General features: G+C 35.4%; 1 protein-coding gene across 1 annotated transcript in view; it reads left to right on the forward strand.

Moving 5' to 3' along the window:
- The first annotated feature begins 283 nt into the window (after nt 1–283).
- Nucleotides 284–21,073, forward strand: part of LOC145671275 (28S rRNA (cytosine-C(5))-methyltransferase-like) — a 49,399-nt gene continuing 28,609 nt past the window's right edge. Inside the window, exons 1-3 of the mRNA XM_081740216.1 lie at nt 284–639; nt 7,556–7,823; nt 17,190–17,455. Of these exons, the coding sequence (XP_081596342.1) occupies nt 490–639; nt 7,556–7,823; nt 17,190–17,455 (684 nt within the window). The 5' untranslated portion in view covers nt 284–489. The remainder of the gene's footprint in view (nt 640–7,555; nt 7,824–17,189; nt 17,456–21,073) is intronic.

Below are 21,073 nucleotides of genomic sequence, written 5' to 3' on the forward strand. Positions count from 1 at the left end.
GAAGCATAATAACACGTTATTTTACTCTATCTTCCTGGCCAAGGGCTGAAATCGTTTGCAGACATACCTTTGATGTGGACCAATGAAATTTCGCTTTTTTTCTTTTTTCGCGGAAAGTTTAGACAGTATTTCTCTCTCTGACATCTCCAAATATTAAAAGCGCTTTAAGAAATATATTAAGGTACAGTACATTTCGTATAATTATTTTTTAATTTAAATTTTAAACCTGCATTTTAGTGGAAATCCCCATTAGAATCATAAGCCGTGAATTATTTGGCAACGATGGTTGCAACTCTGATATGTCTGTTTGTATCACATGTTTCAACTGGGCTGGTACTTGGAAAGAATCAGGAGAGAGAAATTAAAATAGGCAAGTTAATAACGAACTTTAATCAGGATGTAATAGTCGAACTGAAGCAGTTATCCAAATACAATGTGTCTGTACTAACTATATCGACATTTAGAATATTTTCGTAGTGTAATGTGATTATGCCACTGGACGATAAAGGAAACTCCAAGCATTCTGCTTTTAAAGTACCAAGGTTGTACAGATTTGCAAAGAACATCGTGAGAGAAGTTTGCACAAATGGAGCGAATGTAAAACATTTGGTATACACCGAATACCAAAGAAAACATAAAGTAGGTAGATGAGAGATGCAAGGTTTTTTTCTGATGCTTGTTATTAATGATACATGCATGTTTACTTTAGTAGAACCACTAACTTGGAAAATTTAGAGATGAAACATTACACGGTGCTGAAAGAAACTCGTGTACATTACGATGAAAATGTTTGTCCGTGCAGGTCAAGTTTAGACACACCGCTCGAAATAATTGTTGAAAAGTTATTTCACTACTTATTGCTCTCCAACACGGATGGCATTTAATATCTCACCCAACTCCTTTCATGGCTCCAGAATTTTTTTTTCTTTTTTTTTTTTTTAATTGTGATAAATGTAGAAAAAACGCCATGCGGTGCTTCTAACCCTCTTCGCTCGCTCAGCTATATTTTGTGAAGTAAGTAACACCAGAAATCTTACATGTGCAGGATTGTGGGAGATACTGAATATCAGCCTGCAAAACATTTGCGCTGGGCGAAATGACAATATCCTATTTAATAGATGAAGTTTAACGGCCAACCAGAAGAAAATGTTAAAAAATTACAGTTTTTTCATTAGTTGTGTATGAGAAGATCATACATATGCCGTAAAATTTAGGGTAAAAGACAGGGCTTGCCGAAGCGGGACGAGCCCGAAAAAACCCGCCGGGTTTTTTCGGGTTGGGCCCACCTAAAATAAAACCCACTGGGCTTTTGAGCTTTTTGTTAGTATATTATTGGTACGATTAAGGTGATCACATTGAAAGTGATTTTTTTTTTTCTCCAGATTTTACTTTCCTTGGGCAAATTATATGCTTTCATGTTAAAGTATACAAAAGTTCTGAATGTACTGAATGGATAAAAAGAGCTTACCTTAGCTTGAGATAATTATAGAACAAATTAATGTATGGTTTGTGTTTATAGCCTGTTTGAAGTAAAATATGTAATTTTATATTTTAGAAAATAATTTCCGTGAATAGTGTGCTCGGCGACGCCGGAGGACGTTATTCCTCATACATCTGACGAGTTTAAGGTCATAGGTGCCTGTACCACCAATAAATATGTAAATACGTTACTAAAACTTTTAGTATTATTCCATACATTTGATGGTAACACAAGTATTCTTTAGTAAAATTTGGTTTTACAACAACAGTAGTTTAGTTCAGTTATTAGTTGCTACTCTTCAAATAAGCATTCTGTAGAAACAACAGCAATAGCGTAAAAATTCTTGTCAAATTTAAGAAGCTTAACGCTCGGAGTTCCGAAGACTATGTAACACTACTATTTCAATTGCTGAATTTAAGTTTTCATACTAGTAGGAATGTCGATATACAGTAAAGGAAGCTGCATTTTCGGGGAAAAGACGTTGTGAAAGAAGTACTCGGGAAACTCCCGCAATTGAACGCACAAAACATCAGAAGTAAGTACTTCAACAATAAAACTATTTATTTTAAGCTAGAAGATAATTTCATTTAAGACATTTCGAAACATTTACTTTATAAAATATGAATTCTCTCTTTGTTAATTCATTAATTCATTGTTTTAAATTCATTTTCGGGAAAGAACCGTCTTGTTAGTGCTAGGGAAATTCCCGTAATTGAACGTCCAAAGTATCGGAAGTGAACTTCAACAACAATACCATTTATTTTACTCTGTAAAATATTTGCCATATAAGACATTTTGAAACAGTTATTTTATAATACATGAAGATATCTTTGTTTTAATAGACTCTATATTTGGTATTCATATTTGGCGAACGTTACTAAGGCTCCTATAATGACTCAATCTACATTTGTCTGCTTGTACCACACATTTTACAGGGTATAACTTTTGATCTTTTAAGTTTAAATTTTCAAGGTACAAGCACGAGACGCACTAAATTTTCTGTATACACTTTTGCGGCATACTAACGTAAAATTTCAAAATGGCGGCTTTTTTTTTTTTTTTCAAAATAGCGGGGGTGTCCACGCTACAAAGCACAAGTAGGAAATTAAATCTAAGCGGCTTTTTTTCTTTTCTTTAAAATAGCGGGTATCCACGCTACAAAGCACAAATAGGAAATTAAATGTAAGTTTTACGTTCCATGCTTATGCCGGCTAGGCTCAAGGAGATGGTGATTATAGGAAATGAATGAATGATGGAATGAAGGAGGTGGGAGGAAACTGAAGAACCCCAAGAAAACCCACGCACACGCCTTTTGTCCACCACAAAGCTCACTTGACGCGAGCTGGGATTGAACCAGAGCTGAACGCTCTAAGGGACAAGTGGGATAGGGAGTAGGAACGGGTTATCTTAAGGTTGAGGAAGTTTTGATCCATTTTCATAAAAGTGTAATCTCTCGTTTCTGAGTGAGTATACGAGTGAGCATTGTAAAGTTAACTCTAATTCTGTCGCCTGCAGAAATTTTTTCCGTATATGTATTTCTTTTCAGGCAGAGTATTGAACTTTACCTGTAAATTTTGCAAAATGTGGTGTGCCTAAGCTTGACAAACACCTTTTTATCGCGCTCAAAAGCCATTGCTGTAATAAGTAGTATCAAATCGGTTGTGTGTAAATCATCATATAATTGAGTGATTGGGGTCTACCAGATACCAAATGCAATTTTACTATTACTTTACAGAAATCGATGCGGTTGGTCAGTTCAGTTTTGGACTGATCCACTGCAGAGATAGTAAAACAATATGTTTTACCTGAAAATTTCCTAAATTTTGACATCTGCATAGTTCAAGTAAACCTTTAAAAAATATAGACATCATACATATCGATCCTAACACATAATTTTATAAGCGTTTCCTTTTTCTAGGAAAAATAAACTGATGCCGTAGAACTGCTTACTTTGTATGTCTATCTATAGCAGCGGGGTTGGCAAAAACCTTGGTTTTTATTGAAAAAAAAAACAAAGAACCATTTTTTTCTTTGGTTTTAATAATTTGTTCTATGTATTTATATCACATATGGACAGAAATAAGTTTGTTTCGTCTTGGTTTTATTATACAACAACCAGACTGTGCTGAAAGGGGTTACATAAGATTAAAGCGGAGTAAAAACTGCTTTTCGGCTTACATCCGAGAGAAATTGTCCTTCATTTGAACTCAAAGCCGGGACTAATTGGCCGTAAATGCGATACGTCTGCCGACTCACTCACGAAGGACTCCTGATAAAAATACGTTGTACTGATCTTTACATACTTGTTAATATAATTGTCAAGATTCATTTCAGAAGGACAAAAAGATAAACAGTTGCAGAATTGAAACCATTATACAGAATTACATATGGACATTTTCAAAATACTGCAGAGTACAGAAGAACTAATTTAGTGCAAGTTAAAGAAATACCACGACTTAATTTCAGTATCAGTAAGAAAAGTGAATAAAGATACGAATTATTTGAGTCTACTTTGGCTTTGACCAATTTATACATAAATAGATATCAGAGATACTTCTGATTTCAATAAATGCCTCTCGTGAGGTTCGTATGACCCCCCTCCCAAAAATGTACGTCATTTCGATGTATTTTATCAACAGTAAACAGTATTAAGACGAAACAATATTTAGAATTTTCTTCGATTGGAATTGCATAACAATAATAACAAACTGTAAAAAATCACAGAAGAAACATTCATAAACTAATAAAAAGAAAACAAGAGTTGCTTTTGTAGTTTAATATTTTTGAGTAATGAATGGGGAATTTAGGTCTGAATATAATACTATAATATACGAGAGTGAAACGTGATAATTCGCAAATTTGTGTTCGTCAAGATTTTAAGAACATTTTTCGTTTTTTGGTTTAAACCAGTTGGGTTTTTTGAAAAAAAAAAAAAAAAACAGCTGGTTTAAACCACCTTGGTTCAAACCAGCCAACCCTGTATAGCAGTGTCTTTTTCCTACCCTTCATTGTGTATATCGGCAGTTAGGTTGATACATATGTGGTGATAAGTATAGTGATCGTTTTATGGCTGCGAATTTAGTGTTCTCTGTGTTAATTTTCTTCTTTTTAAAAGTCTTTTGTAAGAAAAGTTCTTATCTTTAAAACTAATACAGGGTGTCTATCGGTCACGAATTTTACGAAAAAGTCACGAAATCAGAAAATGGTCATAAAAGTCACGAAATTTAGCTTTTGGGTCACTTTTTTTTTTTTTTTTTTTTTTTTTTTAACTGTTCAAATGTAAGTACAGATCGGAGAATTTTGTTCTATAAAACGTCAAAGTTCATCACCATAAATGTCTATAATCAGCTTTAGACGCTACCAAATCGCAAGCAAAGTACGTTTCTATCGCATGGATGAAAATTCGGCCTAATTCGCTCTTGAAAATTTTAGGAAATTTTATGATTCGGTAAAGAAAAGGTCACGTAAAAGTCACGAAATTTCACTTTGGGATTTTAGTAGACACCCTGTAATATGCTAATGCCGTTATGTTTTGTCCAATAGTTACTAGGCTCCATCCTTTTATAGGGGTGCATAGATTTGTAAAATTTACGGAAGAAATGTAGAATGTAATTCCACAAGACTAAGAAACCAACAATGATTATATGTGAGAATGTAAGCTCTGACATTCTTATTACTGTTCTAAAACTTAATGATGTAAATTGTAGTTATAGTCAACTTTCAAGCCACAATGAAGACCAGTACTTATTATAAGGATAACATAAGCTAATACGTCGATCACAGTATCTGTATACTATTTTTGTTAATGCGTGACTCACTTCACTAACTTGCTTGCTCCTTAGGGATGCGCAGGGCCACCAGCATACCCTTGCCCCCTGATTCGGTTAGATACTCTTCTTGCTTTTAAGAGGCCACCTAGAGGCTGATCGATGTTTGCTTTGCAGTTTTTATGGCATATGTCTGCACATTGTACGCTGCCCTTCTAAAGTGGATCTGCACTCACGAATCCACGATTGCAATTCGACCCCAAAGAAACAATTTATAAGGAAGTTTGAAATAATTTCATAAAGAATAAAATGCATAAGTAAGACAGAACATCTTGTCATATGTTTGAAAGGATCCATCATCGCAAGAGAAATATTGTATATTGATTGTAAATTACTTCTCTCTCTCTCTCTCGTGAGCGATAGATTTAGAATTTTGCGTTGTTTGCTCTACGGTTTAGATATCTTAAGCACTGAATAATGAAGATATTCAGCGCGTGACATGCCCTTCGTAATCCCCTCTAGTTACTTGAGAAGCTCGCTGTTCACGTGTGTCGTAAATGATCCCTTTTCCTGAACTCTATGGGGCCTCCCGTAAAACTATAGTGGGAGAATATCCCACAACATTGCACATCCGTTTAGTGGAAATCAGAATGTTTGAGTATTAGTATCCAACGAGGTCATACTTCCTATTGTACTCTCAAATTTGTCATTGTGTGTGATGGAGCATTTTCTCTCAAGAATACGCAATGCGTATATTTTCATGTCGCTTTCTTTGTGCGAGATTTGTTCCGTTCTGCTTAGTAAATGACCAGTGTACCACAGTATCTCTACTCTGTATGTAGTAATTTTAGTTTCTTGAAGTTACGCCAGTGATTGGCAGTCAATCTATCTTTTTCATAGCAGTTGTGAAGCTGTGTAATATTGGTTTATAAAGTGCATACCAGATGTTTATTTTTTTAAAAAAATAACTTCCAAGTATAAATATTTTGTTAAATATTTTCTCGTCCTAATAAGGTTTCTAAAACAATACTGAAATACTATTAGAGAGTATTTTCATGAAATGAGTTTTGAAGTAGGCTGGTGACAACGCATAAGATAATATTATTTGCAACAGAGATCTATTCTAAGTCTAATTGATACGAAATTAAATAAATATACAAGGGCTGGAAAGAAATAAGTACTGAATATAAATCTTTAGAGATCCATTTATTGTACGATCATGAGACTTTTACAGGCCTTCAACGTTATCGCCTACAGCATGTATCCGTTGCTAGATGTGGAGAAGTCGCAGGATACCAGCAGCGGTGCTGTCTTTGTGGATATCTGCAAGAGAGCTCCCTATAGCTCGAAGTATGGCATCCCTGGTGCATCAACGCGCATCCCTCGCAGTGGTTCTTTCATCTTAGTAAACAGATGAAAGCCACATGGGCTCATGTCGGGTGAATAGGGTAGGTGCTCTAGAATCTCTCAACCCGATCATGCAAACAGGTTCCTCATAGTATCTGCGTTGTGACAACGGGCATTGGTATACAGAACAATGGGTGGATCCCTTATGAAGATGGGTCGTTTCTTGCGCAGTGCATTTATGTTGTTCGAGAAACCTGCGGTAATACATTGCATCAGGGTGTCTATCGGTCACGAAAGTCATAAAAAAAGTCACGAAATCAGAAAACGGTCTTGAAAGGCAAGAAAAAGTCATGAAATTTAGCCTTTGGGTCACGAATTTTTTTATCTGTACAAATATAAGTATAGGCTGGAAACTTTTGTTCTGTAGAACGTCAAAGTTCACCACCAGAAATGTCTGTGGTCGACTTTAGACCCTACCAAATCTCAAGCAAAGCACGCTTCTATCGCATGTATGAAAATTCGCTATTGAGCATGTTACTAAATTTTATTGTTTGGGAAAGAAAAGGACGCGAAATTTCATTTTGCTATTTTAGTAGACACCCTGTGCATGTATAGTGATTGGAGGAACTGCATGCTTCACCCATCCTATACATGTGTTGCCAATAGCAGCTCGAAAAAGAAAAAAAAAAAAAAAAAAAAAACGTGCGCGGGGAGAAAACAATATTGCCACTTATTTCTTTCCAGCCCTCGTAAATAGAAAAAGACTATGAAATAGATAGCCTATAGAATGATGTGTTAAGGTTTAGATATCAAACCAAAGGCACATATTTTTCCCGAAGCCGATGACAAATAATTGTGATGATAATTATTTTAGCACATATCACGTATACTTATATCTAGTAATTTTGTATTTACATTTTTTCATAACAATCTGTAATAGAAGTTTATCTGCTTTTTCCAGAATTTAAAAGGTCTGTATGCTCTAGTAGTCCGGACTCTTCAACATGGTCAAGAATTGAGCACAATCATTGACAGGAGTCAGATACTAGAAGAAAATAAGTATTTAGATCCGTGGTTAGCCAGAGTTTTAATCACTGAATTATTATGGGGAACAGAGCGCATTCCGGGAAGTAGCAAGCCTGGGCAAATAGTTCAAAACTACGAACATCGGCTTCGGGAATGCTTGAATGATAATAAAAATGATAATGCTGATGAAGAAGAATCAAAAGGTAATTATAATTTCTTTTAGAATCTTAAAATATACTTCTTTACCTTTCAGGTAACAGGCACAAGGTAAAACAAATTCTTGGAAATGGAATCGCTTCCAAGAGCAGACTACTCCAAGCACGATGACGGTTCAAGCACTGTGAGAGTGCTTCTGACGCTGTTTCTTTATAGTATGGCCATGTTCACACTTCCATTTCTCGCATATTCTGGAACAAAATACATTTTGGAAAGGGAATTTCACGTAGAAAGCTTTACCAGTTCTGTGTGGGGAGTGGTCGCTGCTGTTGTTATGATACACGTGATAATATTTATGTACGCTTACAAAGCATATCATGAGGATGATGATGTGCCACCACGAACTCATAAGAGTGATTTAAACATGAAAGTGGATTAGGGTGAACTTAAAGTTAGTGTTTATGTCTGGTCTTTACAAGTACAAGAATAAGAAAAACATTCCAAGGATTATTATACCTCATTAAGTGTTCAAGTATTACAAATTTTATTTAATAATATGTTACGGTGTGGAATTTTTGTAATATAGTATTATGTAGTGTGTCATACTTGAATTAATTTTTCAGATATGTTGATCGACAAAGCATAATTATATTTTGACCATTAAAATAGCTTTGCTTTAAAGCTTGTGCATATTTATTTTATTTATTTATTTATTATTGATCGAGCGATAAGGAAGTATAGAGAAATTCATATCCAGTCAGCTGTAGGAACTTGTTGAATAATACTTCTTACTTAAAAGGAACCTCAGCATCCACTTCTCTTACAAAAGGTCTATTTTCTTATCCTTAGACAGAGCTTACCTTGAATAAACATAAGCTCTTGTGAATAAACTCTTGTTACTTATCTTGCTTTTTTTTTGTTTTATATATATATATAATATATATATATATGTGTGTGTGTGTGTGTGTGTGTGTCTGTCTGTCTGTCTGTCTCTCTCTCTCTCTGTCTGTCTGTCTCTCTCTCTCCTGTTATGGATTCATTCATAAAAACATTGATCATTGAATTCCTGCCGACTATACGTCAGCATTATCAAGATATAAGTAAAAGGGGGTTTAATGAGGAATGGATAAATAGAAATTAATTACATTGCTTGTAACTGAATACACTAGCATATTATCAGCTGTGAATAAAAATATCTTGGTTTCCAGTGCAGTTTTTTACAGTGTACAGATTTAAATCACTTTTGCTTTTGTTTGTTGATATGATGATGATAATGTCAATGATTCTTTTCCAACTTTTATCTAGTGTCCGAATTGGAGTTTAACCTTGATTATTTCGTTCGAATACAAAGTTTTCTGTCTTTCTCGTATGTACGATTTTACTTTTTGTCATGATCATATTTGTGGCTCGGCACCTGGGGGGAAAATGCTATTACATTATAGAATCGTATATTTTATATATTAAAAATGGAAATACAGTACAATATATTGCAGCGCTTCTCAAACTTTTTTTTTTTTTTTTTTTTGTTTTTAGTGGAAACCTCTTCTATTATTAGTCAGAAGGTTCTGTAGACTACCCTATTCTTGTCCCCCTCAAAAGCAAACTTATATGTATAATGTTTTAAGCCTACTCTCTACATAATAACTGGCTCACAAGCGAAAACAATTTAACGGCTTTGAGGCTACTGCGCAAAATGGCACCGTTTGTGGCACTTTTGGTGCATTGTTAACATAAGTGTCTAAGTTACGTTCCACGATGTTGAGAACGTACTGTCATTCTAATAACTTGTTTCATTGTTACAATTTTTTCTTTTATTATAGTCCTAAGTGGGACACGCTGTATGGGGTGAACCATTTATCTTCAAATGTCCTAACTTTTAAACTATTAGATAAAAATTTATGAAATTTTGTATCATGCAAATATTGGTAAGCGGCATTGTTTGACAGACTACGCAGTACTATCCGATTAATAATGTTGCCAACTCAACATAAAATTAAGTATTTTTTATGAAATAACACCACAGCAGATTATTACATGTTTCAAATGATACCTACAATATCACATTTGTTGTTCATTGTTATGAAGTAAGGACGTTATATTATTATTATCTGCATCAACCACTACTTAAATGAGGTTTTTGTGTTGGAGAGAAGCGAAACAAAGTCTGCTTTATTAATTTAAAGCAGAATTTTGGGAAAACACCAAAATTTCCCAAGCAAAACAGCGAAGCAAAAGAACCGATTTTTTCCAAAACAGCTTGTTTTTTCCCGAGTTGTTGCATATCTACAATTATTACAATACCGTATATTACAGGTTTTATGATATTACAATTAAGAGTACAATATTTTATGTACTATTACAACAATTTTTCAATATGAGAATATTCCAATGTGCCACAATTTATATTTAATACTTAGTGGCATATCCCTTTGGTTTAATTGTGCATCGATCCTCTGAGGCATTAAATCTATCTGACTTGACAGTTCTTCTGATATGGAAGACCGTAAACCATCTGTTGACGATTGCTACAAGCAACTCTCTCATGTTGCTGGGATTTCTGTGCAACACCAACCTCTTCAGCTTTGGTTACAAATTCTCTATTGAATTTAAGTCAGGGACCAGCCTAATGTAATAATGTGTTGATGTCATTAACAATGAACCATTTCTTGTTGTTTCGTGCAGTATGACGTGGTGCACCATTCTGCTGAAAGATGCACTGTTCTGAGTTTCTTTAAATCATATGACGGATTGAAGATAGCAGTTCTGCTGGAAAATTTGTTTTCTGTATGTGTCGGCAATCATGTTACCTTCAAGCACTGCAAGACGCCCTACACCTTTCCATGACATGCAGTCCCATATCATAACATTCTGAGGATGATTTATTATAGCTGTAGTGCATTCATATAAATGGACTTCCCCTAATCGTCGACATACAAACCTCACTCCATCACTGCCGAAAATAGAAATTCTTGTTTCGTCACTCCAAATGACTTGAGCCCAGTCGTCTTCTGTCCAATGTATGTGTGCTAAAGAGCCCATTTCAACGTTTCCATTTCTGCTTGTGGTTTAGATATGGCTTTTTTCGAGGGGTTCTTGCACGTGATTTTTGCATAACCTCTCTCGTCCGGTCAGAAATTTTAGTCCTGTTGCTCTTAATATGCCGGTGATATCCTTTGATGATAACGGTGGTCTTACGATGATGATCTACAAGAGATAGGCGGGAGATTCTGCGGACATCATAGTCATTTTTTGTTTTCTGCCGGTAGTTTTGGGGAAGTTTTTGTACTTTCAGTCTCCTCATACTTTTCTAACGTTTGCATATTCTCCTAACTCCAAAATTTGTGTCGTTATACTTTTTTTTTTTGGGGGGGGGGGGAGGGGGGCAATATCTTCGTAGGTGTATCCGTCTGTAATTGTCTCCATTCTCTTACAAGGTGACCAATCTAAACGTTTTGTCTTTTTTGGCGTCATTTACAACACTTATCACACCACAGCACTCATTACAAACCAGTCTTCTATGAATGCCAGTGCCAAACTGAAAGAATCAAATAAACTGCTTTCAAATTATCCCCTGCAGCACCATTATTGACGATTGTCGATAAACATAGCAAAACAGCCTCATATATACAGAGCGAGAGTATATATATATATATATATATATATATATATATATATATATAGAGAGAGAGAGAGAGAGAGAGAGAGAGAGAGAGAGAACGACTTGCGTGACAATGTAGACCTGTAAGGGAGAAAACATTTGGTATTTGTACCTGGCCAATCACATTCCTTTAGGAAGTTACGTATATATGATTTATATTAATGTACTTACTGATTGTTTTTAGGCATCTATATAACACACAGTAATTACAGTATACGTATTGTAGACGTTACGTAACAAAATGTAACCGAATATCATCCATAAATGAACAAAATGAACACTTGATAAGACATTTGAATGTAAAAAATTATATTTCACAAAAGTGTTCATGATTAATGCCATAGATAGATAGGTGTCCCTACATAAACTTCAGGTGTGAATTCCTGAGGCCCAAAGGAGTGAGAAGCTTCATACGGACATGTTTAAAAGGCTCTGAAAAAAAAAAAAAGATATTGAAGGATATATATATATATATATATATATATATATATATATATATATATATTTTTTTTTTTTAAGTAAATGGTAGCATCAGAATTTATATTGTTCGAACATTGCAATGTGTAACAAAAATATTTCTGTAGAACATGACACGAACAATGTTATTTAGTGTTTTCAGAAAACCGCATGTAAGTTGCCGATCATTTATTGAATTTTAGTGAAATTAATTGTGGATTTTAAAGTACACTTCAGGCTACAAATAAGACCTTTAGGCGCTTACGTATCATAAATGTAACATTTGGAACTGTTCTCAGCGTGTGGGGAGGTGAGTAAATATTTATTTGTTTTGCATTTGAATGTTATGTGGTATGAAAGGGCCATGACATTTGGGCGCGGCCGTTTGGCACGAGACATTTGGCCGCAAAATTCTTTATCCAAATAGGTTAACCTACTTACATATGTTATAATAAATTCCATAACTAGAGTCCGGATGTTTAGACACTAAAATATGAAAATGGGCACTGGAAATTTTTAAAAGCTTCCACAAATAATTTTGCAGAAGCTATAAATAATATCTTGTACACAATAAAGTTTCTGCATCATGCACAACTTGACTCTATCAGTTGAAAAGAAATGGGAAGAAACCGCAGCAAACTATTGACTATCCGGTTTCGATACTTCGCGGCTTAGTTTTAAACGAATATTTCCTTTTAATAAAATAGGATATATCTAATAAGGACATCTAATTTGTGCAAAACGACGTACGTTTTTCGTTAATGTTTAGTTATTTTAAAGATGTGACTACATATTCATACTGCACTGTGTACTTGATTTTTGAATCAGACATTATTCAATTTATCTTAAAATGTGTACAATTCTGTACATATTTTCCTTTTCTATAGTAAATTATTAAAATGCGTGGTACAAAATATAAGAAATGTTTATTAAGTACTGGCCTGTACCAAGAGGTCAGAAGAAACGAATAAGAGCTAGTTTTGGAATAAAAATTGTGATTCAGGAAGTACTATGTAAGTATTTATTGATTTTTTTTTTTTTTTTTTTTTTTGTTATTTGCCTATTAGGCCGGATAGTTGATACTCTATTGTATTAATAGAAAGTTATTTCAGATTTCATAAAAATAGGCACTTATAGACACCAGCTATACATTGAAATAGGAAGAAAATTTACTGTAGGCAGCCAATGACACCACAAAACAAATTTCTGTCCTTTATAATATATTTAACGTAAAGGAAAGATACGATTGGGCGGCATAAAAAGAACAGCATTATCTCCAATAAGGACATGGAATCTGTGTGACAATATGACAGAATTCTTAATGACCAATTAAGAACGAACAACCACGCCGAAGCAGCTCATCGTAGACTACTTTGCGCCCAAACGTCCTGCTCCGGTATGAAAGGGCTATCACATGAAACGTTAAGATGCCATACACAAACGAGCAATTAGGAGACATTCACTACATGTACAACTTGACCGATGGCCATTGTCACCAAGCACGAATGTTACATCAGCAACGCTTTCCACTCCGTCCAAATGTTCGTACGTTTCAAACATGTCTGGTCAGGTATATCAACCACATAAACACCAAGGTTGATCACACCATCACCCTGTGCACCAACAAAATAGGTTTCTACGCTCAGTTGAGAGAAATCCTGAAGTTCGTATTTGACAGTTCGAGCAGCAACGAGAAGTATCACGAATGTCAGCATACTGAATGATCCAAACATGCACCCATTTCACATACAATGTGTGCAAGGATTGGGACTAGATGATTATCCGGCTCGTGTAGACGTCTGTGATTGGTTCCTTTAGCAACGACCCCTCCAGATTTTGAATGGCGATTTCTCTTTACAGATGAAGCAACATTCACAAAGGAGGAATCTTCAACATTTACGATCAACACCATTAGGCTGTCAACAATGCCCGTGTCGAGCAGTCACCAAGTGTAGTTTTCTTTGAGCGTATGATGTGTGGCATCAAGGACATTTCTACCTTCGTTTCCTGTGATATATTAAGCAGCTAGTGTATGAAGAACTCATTTCTAATGTCATCTCTTAAACATCCGTATTCATATGAAGCTTCTCGCTCTGTTGGACCGCGGAATTAACACCTGAAGTTTGTATAGTTTTATAAATATAGGAGTGTTCCACTTAACATTCCTGGCACATGTTTATTGCGATCAGTCTGCCTCTCTCTCTCTCTCTCTCTCTCTCTCTCTCTCTCTCTCTCTCTCTCTCTCTCTCTCTCTCTCTCTCACACACACACTCACACACACACACACACACACACATATATATATATATAATGTGTGTGTGTGTGTGAGAGAGAGAGAGAGAGAGAGAGACAGGCAGGCTGATCGCAATAAACATGTACCAGGAGTGTTAAATGGGACATCAGTAAAATGTATCATTCACAATGTTATTGTGGGGGCAGTTATTTATATATTTCAACAATATACTTGACAAGAAGATAAATACTCGTTGCATTTCTTTATTAATTCAATACCACAAATTATATTATGATTGCAGAAGTTTCCATCGATATACAGGGTTTCTCTCTGTTTTAATAGTTTTCCTTTCTCATTCTATTTAATTTTCCTTCGTCCTTTTTGTGAAAAGAGAAACGACTTCCTTACTGTTCGTATGATATGGAAGTAGTCGAGTAGTAGCATTGTAGATCTATAATTAAATGTTTGTGAATTTGTTTAGATTTGTAATTAAATGTCTAGAACCTCTCACTCCGTTTCTTGATATTTTATCACACGTGATAAAAAACATGGTGCAAAATGAATCTATAAACCAGTTTTTCGAGTTCATGCATACGAATTGGTGGAAAATCAAGAAAATATTTTTGTGAAAACATGGACACTGGTTTTGCTACATACACTCCTTTTAAGAAATGTCAATCAATAACGGATTTGAACATTTTGGATTTTCGCCGGAATTGCTGAAAATACCTACAGAAATTTGTTCTTAAATTTCAGCAGAAGTAATTTTTAAATTATTAATTGACTAGAGCTTTTTCATGTTTGGATCTTAATGTTTTTGCAGGGTCTAATTTTGGAGTGAATCGCTTGAAGTCTTTAGTTAGCTAAACTAGTTAAATATAATTGGATAGGTAGCAGTAGGACAGATAAATTTCAGGCAATTCAAAGAGTTTTTTTTTTCTTTATCAAATCGAAATTGTAAGAATTATGAATCAATATTCTAGAACTGACCAGTGTGTAAATGACTTTGTTAAAGAATTTGGTTCTTCAGAGTAAAATTATTTCAAAGATGTTGTTAAACCGGTCTTTACTTCTTTTCACGAAAATACAAATCTAGGAGGAGGATTATCAATCAAAGCACAATGTGTATCAGACAATTAAAAAGAACAAATTTCAGTAGCACTCAGACTTGTGTAAGATTCAGAAGTTCTTCAGATGACCTTGCGAATAAAATTCAGAATTTATTATGCACGAAATGCTCGCACTCGTTTAGCAGAAGCAACAAATCAGTGACGAGGGGAAGAGGAAAAGAAACAAAATGAACCTGAGGATATGGAAATAAAGATTATTCTGAACTAGTTTGAAGCTAAGAAGTCTGAAGATAATGGAATATATGCGCAATATTGGTGAGGAAAAACATTTGCAGAAGTGAAATGAATCACATAACATTTTTTGTTAATTTTTTTTTCTAAAGATATCTTGTTAATACACCACAACCAGTTCTACGGACATACATATACTCTTTTTTTGGTGAATGTCTTACTAAGACCCTTTCCTTTCATATGTGATGAAACTTTCATCATGTGACTAAAGTTAAGTCAAGTTGCGGGGAAAATATTTAATTTATTGCTTTGTGCAGGAATTTTTATTAGGCAAATGTTCTGTAATTTCATAATAAAATAAATTGTATTTGTTTTATATATACAGTAAAACCTGTCTTTAGCGGAATCGAACGGAACTCGCAAAAATTTCCGTTAAAGATAGGTTTCCGGTTAACAAAGTTAGACTTATGCAAAAAAAAAAAAAAGTGTATATGATAGACATACCAAGATAAAATAACATTCTGTACATACCTGTAATATCCTGTGCCTAAGTCAATTTACTGTATTTATTTCTACTGCGAGTTAATACACGCAAAATTTACAGTGAACAAGAAAAAAATGTACGCAAGTTAACTTAATCTTTTTCCCATAGTCAAGGAGAATGTTCTGTTTACATTACTGCATGGCCCCTCGACTTTCCACAATCAGTTTAACCTGAGAAACCACAGTAAATACATCAGTGTCATTTTGACGTAAACAAATTGTCGCAGTTTCTTTAAACTTTTACCAGCTTCTTTATCCTACATTATTCTTCCGGCTGAATGCCATATTTCTCCTATTCCTCTATCTCCTTTTCTCCTTTCCGCATAATTGAATCAGTGAGTAGGAAAAGGAGAATATTCCCCAACACGTTACTTTTGAAAAACGAAAAGTAAAACTGCTTACCGGATATACCATTGTTTACGTAAAAATATCTGTATGCGAGACTTGTAATGTATGTTAAGACCTTCCATCTCTCAAAATTGCAAAAAACGTAATCAAATTGGATATTTAGTTATAGAGAAATTGTTGTCGTGGAATGTTATCCTTTATTTTTGGAATGTTCTCCTTTTTCTACTCACCGATTCAATTCTTCATTAAGGCATCTATATCCGTTGTATCTGTTTTGGTTTGCACATGAATTATCTGTTTCGCTGACAACGTAGTGTATTATGTACAGAGTGGCCCAGAAGTAGGTATACAGATCAGCATCGATCAAGTATGACATTTTAATTTATTAAGGCAATGAATTTATTTGCTTTGGCGAACTTAAGGTATAAGTGAAAATAAATTAAGATCAGATAAGGAAGAAACTAAGTCAATACCTATATGGATAACAGTAAGTAAATGATACAAAATGCCATGACCGATCAGTACGGGATCCGCGTACCATAGTTTCCGTTTAAGACAAGTTTCCGTTTAATAAAGAATCTGTTATAGGCAGATTTTACTGTACAGGAAAAGTATGTTACTTGTATATCAACGTTGTCATGTTCCTTGGTCTTGTTTTTCCATCAAGTCTGTATTTCGTACTCTGATTGTTTATTTACTATTTTGTTTAGTAATGTGACTTGATACATGTTTATTTCATGTTACAAATTTCTTAGTATCATCCTCCTTTAAACCTATTTCTTGATCAAACCATTAGTGTTTAATTATAATAAGATTATTAAAAAACTTATAAATATCTCTGAGAATTAGCAACAACGTAACTTGTTTCTTTTAGTTGTGAAACCACGATATGTGCGTGTAAACACATTACGAACTTCAGTGAAAGCTGTTATTAAGTTATTCCGGAAAGAAGGTTGGTCATTTAAGAAATATGATGATGGCAGCGTATCATATACTGAGTTTCTTGAGTTAGTGAAAAGCCTGGGAGAAAATGAATTCCTTCAAGATTTTCATATCAAGGAAATACTTATATTTCCTCATGGAACACAGTTTCATGACCATAAATTATATGCAGATTCGTCTATATTGCTCCAAGATAAGGTAAGTAAAATTGTTATAATTTATAAGTCAGAGATTAGGAAGTATATATTACAGTTCAAAAGGTCAGAGACGTCACACTCTGTCTATATTAGGGATTCATGGTACTATAGAGAGTTAAGAAACTAACCATAAGTCATGGCAGAGCATACTTTGATATAACTTAATGCATCTGTAGCCTATTATATTATATTGTTGTATTGCATGAACTCTAAATCCCAAATAAGCGTAGTCCCTTCATTATTGAGAACGACTACTCTGTTACCTTGACAATTAAGAACTTCAATAATTTTCCCTGATTTTCTTGTACAAAAATCAAATTCCCTGGCTTTCCCGATCTGTGGGCACTCTTTACATAGACGTCATATCTTGTAATATTGGAACAACAACTTTTGGACCCCTCCCAACAAAAGTTTCTGAGTGCGCGCTTGCTTCACTGTGAGAAACTGCGTTTTCCATGCTGCAACGAATACGGATAACCGAGCACAATACAATACATCTGCTCGAGGGAGGGATAAACCTAAAAGGTTACAAGTTAACAAAGTTAGCACCAAATTTTAGGGGAAAAAATCCCTCTCAGAATCAGAGGCACTCCATTGAACTACTTGGAAAGTTAGTAAATAGAGCTTAGATGTTTTTAAAAAATTATATTCGTAAAATATTTATATTGTGACAAATCACGAATTTTCAACACTAAAGTTTTCTTTCAAATGGAACGAAATAAATACAGGGTGGTCATGCATCAATGACGGGAAATTTGAGAGGTGAATCTACAGGTAAAAAACAAGCAAAAAATGTCATATGAATATTGGGTGAATGCGGCTTCATTTGGACGCTAGAGGCATCTGAAATGTCACCTTCCGAAGCGACAATTTGCAATATCGCAAGAACGGAGAGAAATAGGTGATGGCGAAACAGTGGCGGCACTAGAGGTGGCACAAAGAAAGTGAATGAAACGCGGGGAAAAGTCAATAATTTACACTGAAAAATTCTGGGAGGGGATGTTACATGGACCATGCAGCAACAAATGTTAATGAACAAAACCAACAATGGCTACGTTGTATGGACACTATGGGAGTCGGAATGTAGGGAATATGTTATCTTTGTCATGGAGAGAAATAGGAATGTCGGGTAAGAAGATATCAAAGGAAACCACATCCGAAGAATCCAATTATGCATGAGTAATTGCGAAGAAGTGGCGGTGCAAGGGGTCACAAAGAAAGTGAATGGAACACAGAGAAAAGTTCTAGCAGAGATGTTGTTCTCGGATGAGGTATTCATAAGGGATGGCATCACAAATGTCCACAATGACCATCGATGGGCACCCAACAACCCGAATGCAATTGTAGAGACGAAGCATCATCAGCGTATCCAATTGCATGTGTGGGCTGGTATTATTGATGACAACGTTGTAGAATAACACTTCTTACCACAGTGATTGAACAGTTTACGCAATATCGCATCTCCAGTTTCTGACCCAGGGCCTACCTATTCTGCTTGAAGACGTGCCACTGAGGACACGACAGTGTATGTTTATGCATGATGGCGTCCCTTCCTATTCATTTTACACTATTCGTGCATATCTGAACGAAACATTTTCACGCAGGTGGATAGATCGTGGTAGCAGACGAGCATGGCTCCCACGTTCACCCGACCTGAATACCCTAGATTTTTTTCCTTTGGGGTTACGTGAAGAATCTCATGTATACACGGCCCGTGCATGACATTGAGATTTTCCCCAGCGTGTATGAGCTGCACTTGCTACACTACGGCAAACGCCAGCGTTATTGCCACCAGTCAGAGAATCCTTACGCCATCGTATAACTGTCTGTCTCGAAGAACAATTAGGACATATTGAACACATTCTGTAGGACGGCATTATGTTGACCACGGTAAGTGCAATACTTCTTGGTTTTACAGTACACTGGTTTTTATTTTCCATACGTGTTTTGTACGATTTGCACGTTTCATCACTAAGAGTGTTTAACAGTTTCTTTGTAACTCCCATGTGCCGCCACTGTTCCGCAGTACATATAATAATTGGACTCTTCGGATGGGGTTTCCTTTGATATCTTTTGACCCGACATCCCTATTTCTCTCCGGTACAAAGATACTGTATTCCTACATTCTGACACCCATAGTGTCCATACTACGTAGCCATTGTTGCTTTTGTTCATTAACATTTACTGTTGCATGTTCCATGTAACATGCCCTGCTACAGTTTTCCAGTGTAAATTGTTCAATTTTCTCCGCGTTTCATTCATTTGCGTACGCCTCTGGCTCCGCCACTGTTTCGCCATCATTTAGGCATAATTGGATTCTTCGGATGGGATTTCCTTTGATATCTTTTGACCCGACATTCGTATTTCTGTCAATTCTTGCGATATTGCAAATTGCCGCTTCAGAAGGTGACATTTCAGATGCCTCTAGCGTCCAAATGAAGCCGCATTCACCCAATGTTCATATAGTATTTTTTGCTTGTTTTTACCTGTAGATTCATCTCCCAAATTTTCCGTCATTAATGCATGACCACCCTGTATTTCAGTAATAACGTATGCAATTGTAACGTGTATAATTTAATATGAACAGTTAACTGACAAGCTAATTCTTTTTATAAGGTTCAGCTTTTAACAATTTCTGTGCAAATGCCTGTTTTTAGAGTATATAACAAATGAAATTCATTTGCAAAAAAGCCCCTGCTCAATGAATTTACTTAGTTTTTTATTAGTTATTCTTTCTGAATTAAGTCAAACTCATATGAAATATTTACTAAGACTGCCAATACAAACAAACCATGTTTAAAATAGGCCATAAACAACAAAGGCATTCATGTAACATGTATTGTCTGTCTAAACCGATTACAATTCTTATTTCTCATTGTAAAGGAGATAGTTAAATAAAGCAGTAGAAGATTTCAGATCTTTCCTTCTTCAAAACTTCGGTTAATACTATTACTCATGTAACTTTCGAACTTTCAATCAAAAGGACCCCGCACTTTTCTTATGGAAAGTGGCTTTCGGCTAATGTTGTTGAAACTTCGCTGGTTGATAGTTCTTAACATGTGGATCAAAAGTCTCAATGGGCACAAAGACCGAAATCCACTCCTTCCCCCCAAAAAACCGCCTCCAAGTAGCTGGGGGGAAGAACTGATTTCAGCATGTAAAACAATTTGTTGTTTTAATCAACTCAACAAGGACCCCAAACAACCACATGTTAGACTATCAAACTACCCCACTTGACACCGCCCTTTGCCCCCCACATATCCCCTCCCCGCGAATTACCTTACGGATGTTCCATATTACTGTAGTTTATAGTTGCGCGTATGTGTTGAAATACCTACAGTTTTGGTCTCACCGACGATATAATGGGTTTCACGTATCGCTGATTACGAATCTGAGGTGACAGCTCTAGAATTCAAGATGGAGGATCAATATGGCGGATCAAAAACACGAAACTCCTGAATGTAGCCACAAATAGCTGTTTACTAGGGTATTTTGGGTCGTTGGTTACGAATCTGAGGTCAAAATTCTTGAATTCAAGATTGCAGATCCAATATGGTGGATAAAAACGTCGAAGCCACAAACCGTAGTAGACTAGAGTGTTTTTAGATCGCTGTTTAAG

Source organism: Thermobia domestica, chromosome 15 (genome assembly GCF_964235325.1).
Source record: "Thermobia domestica chromosome 15, izTheDome1.hap1.1, whole genome shotgun sequence".
Taxonomy (NCBI): domain Eukaryota; kingdom Metazoa; phylum Arthropoda; class Insecta; order Zygentoma; family Lepismatidae; genus Thermobia; species Thermobia domestica.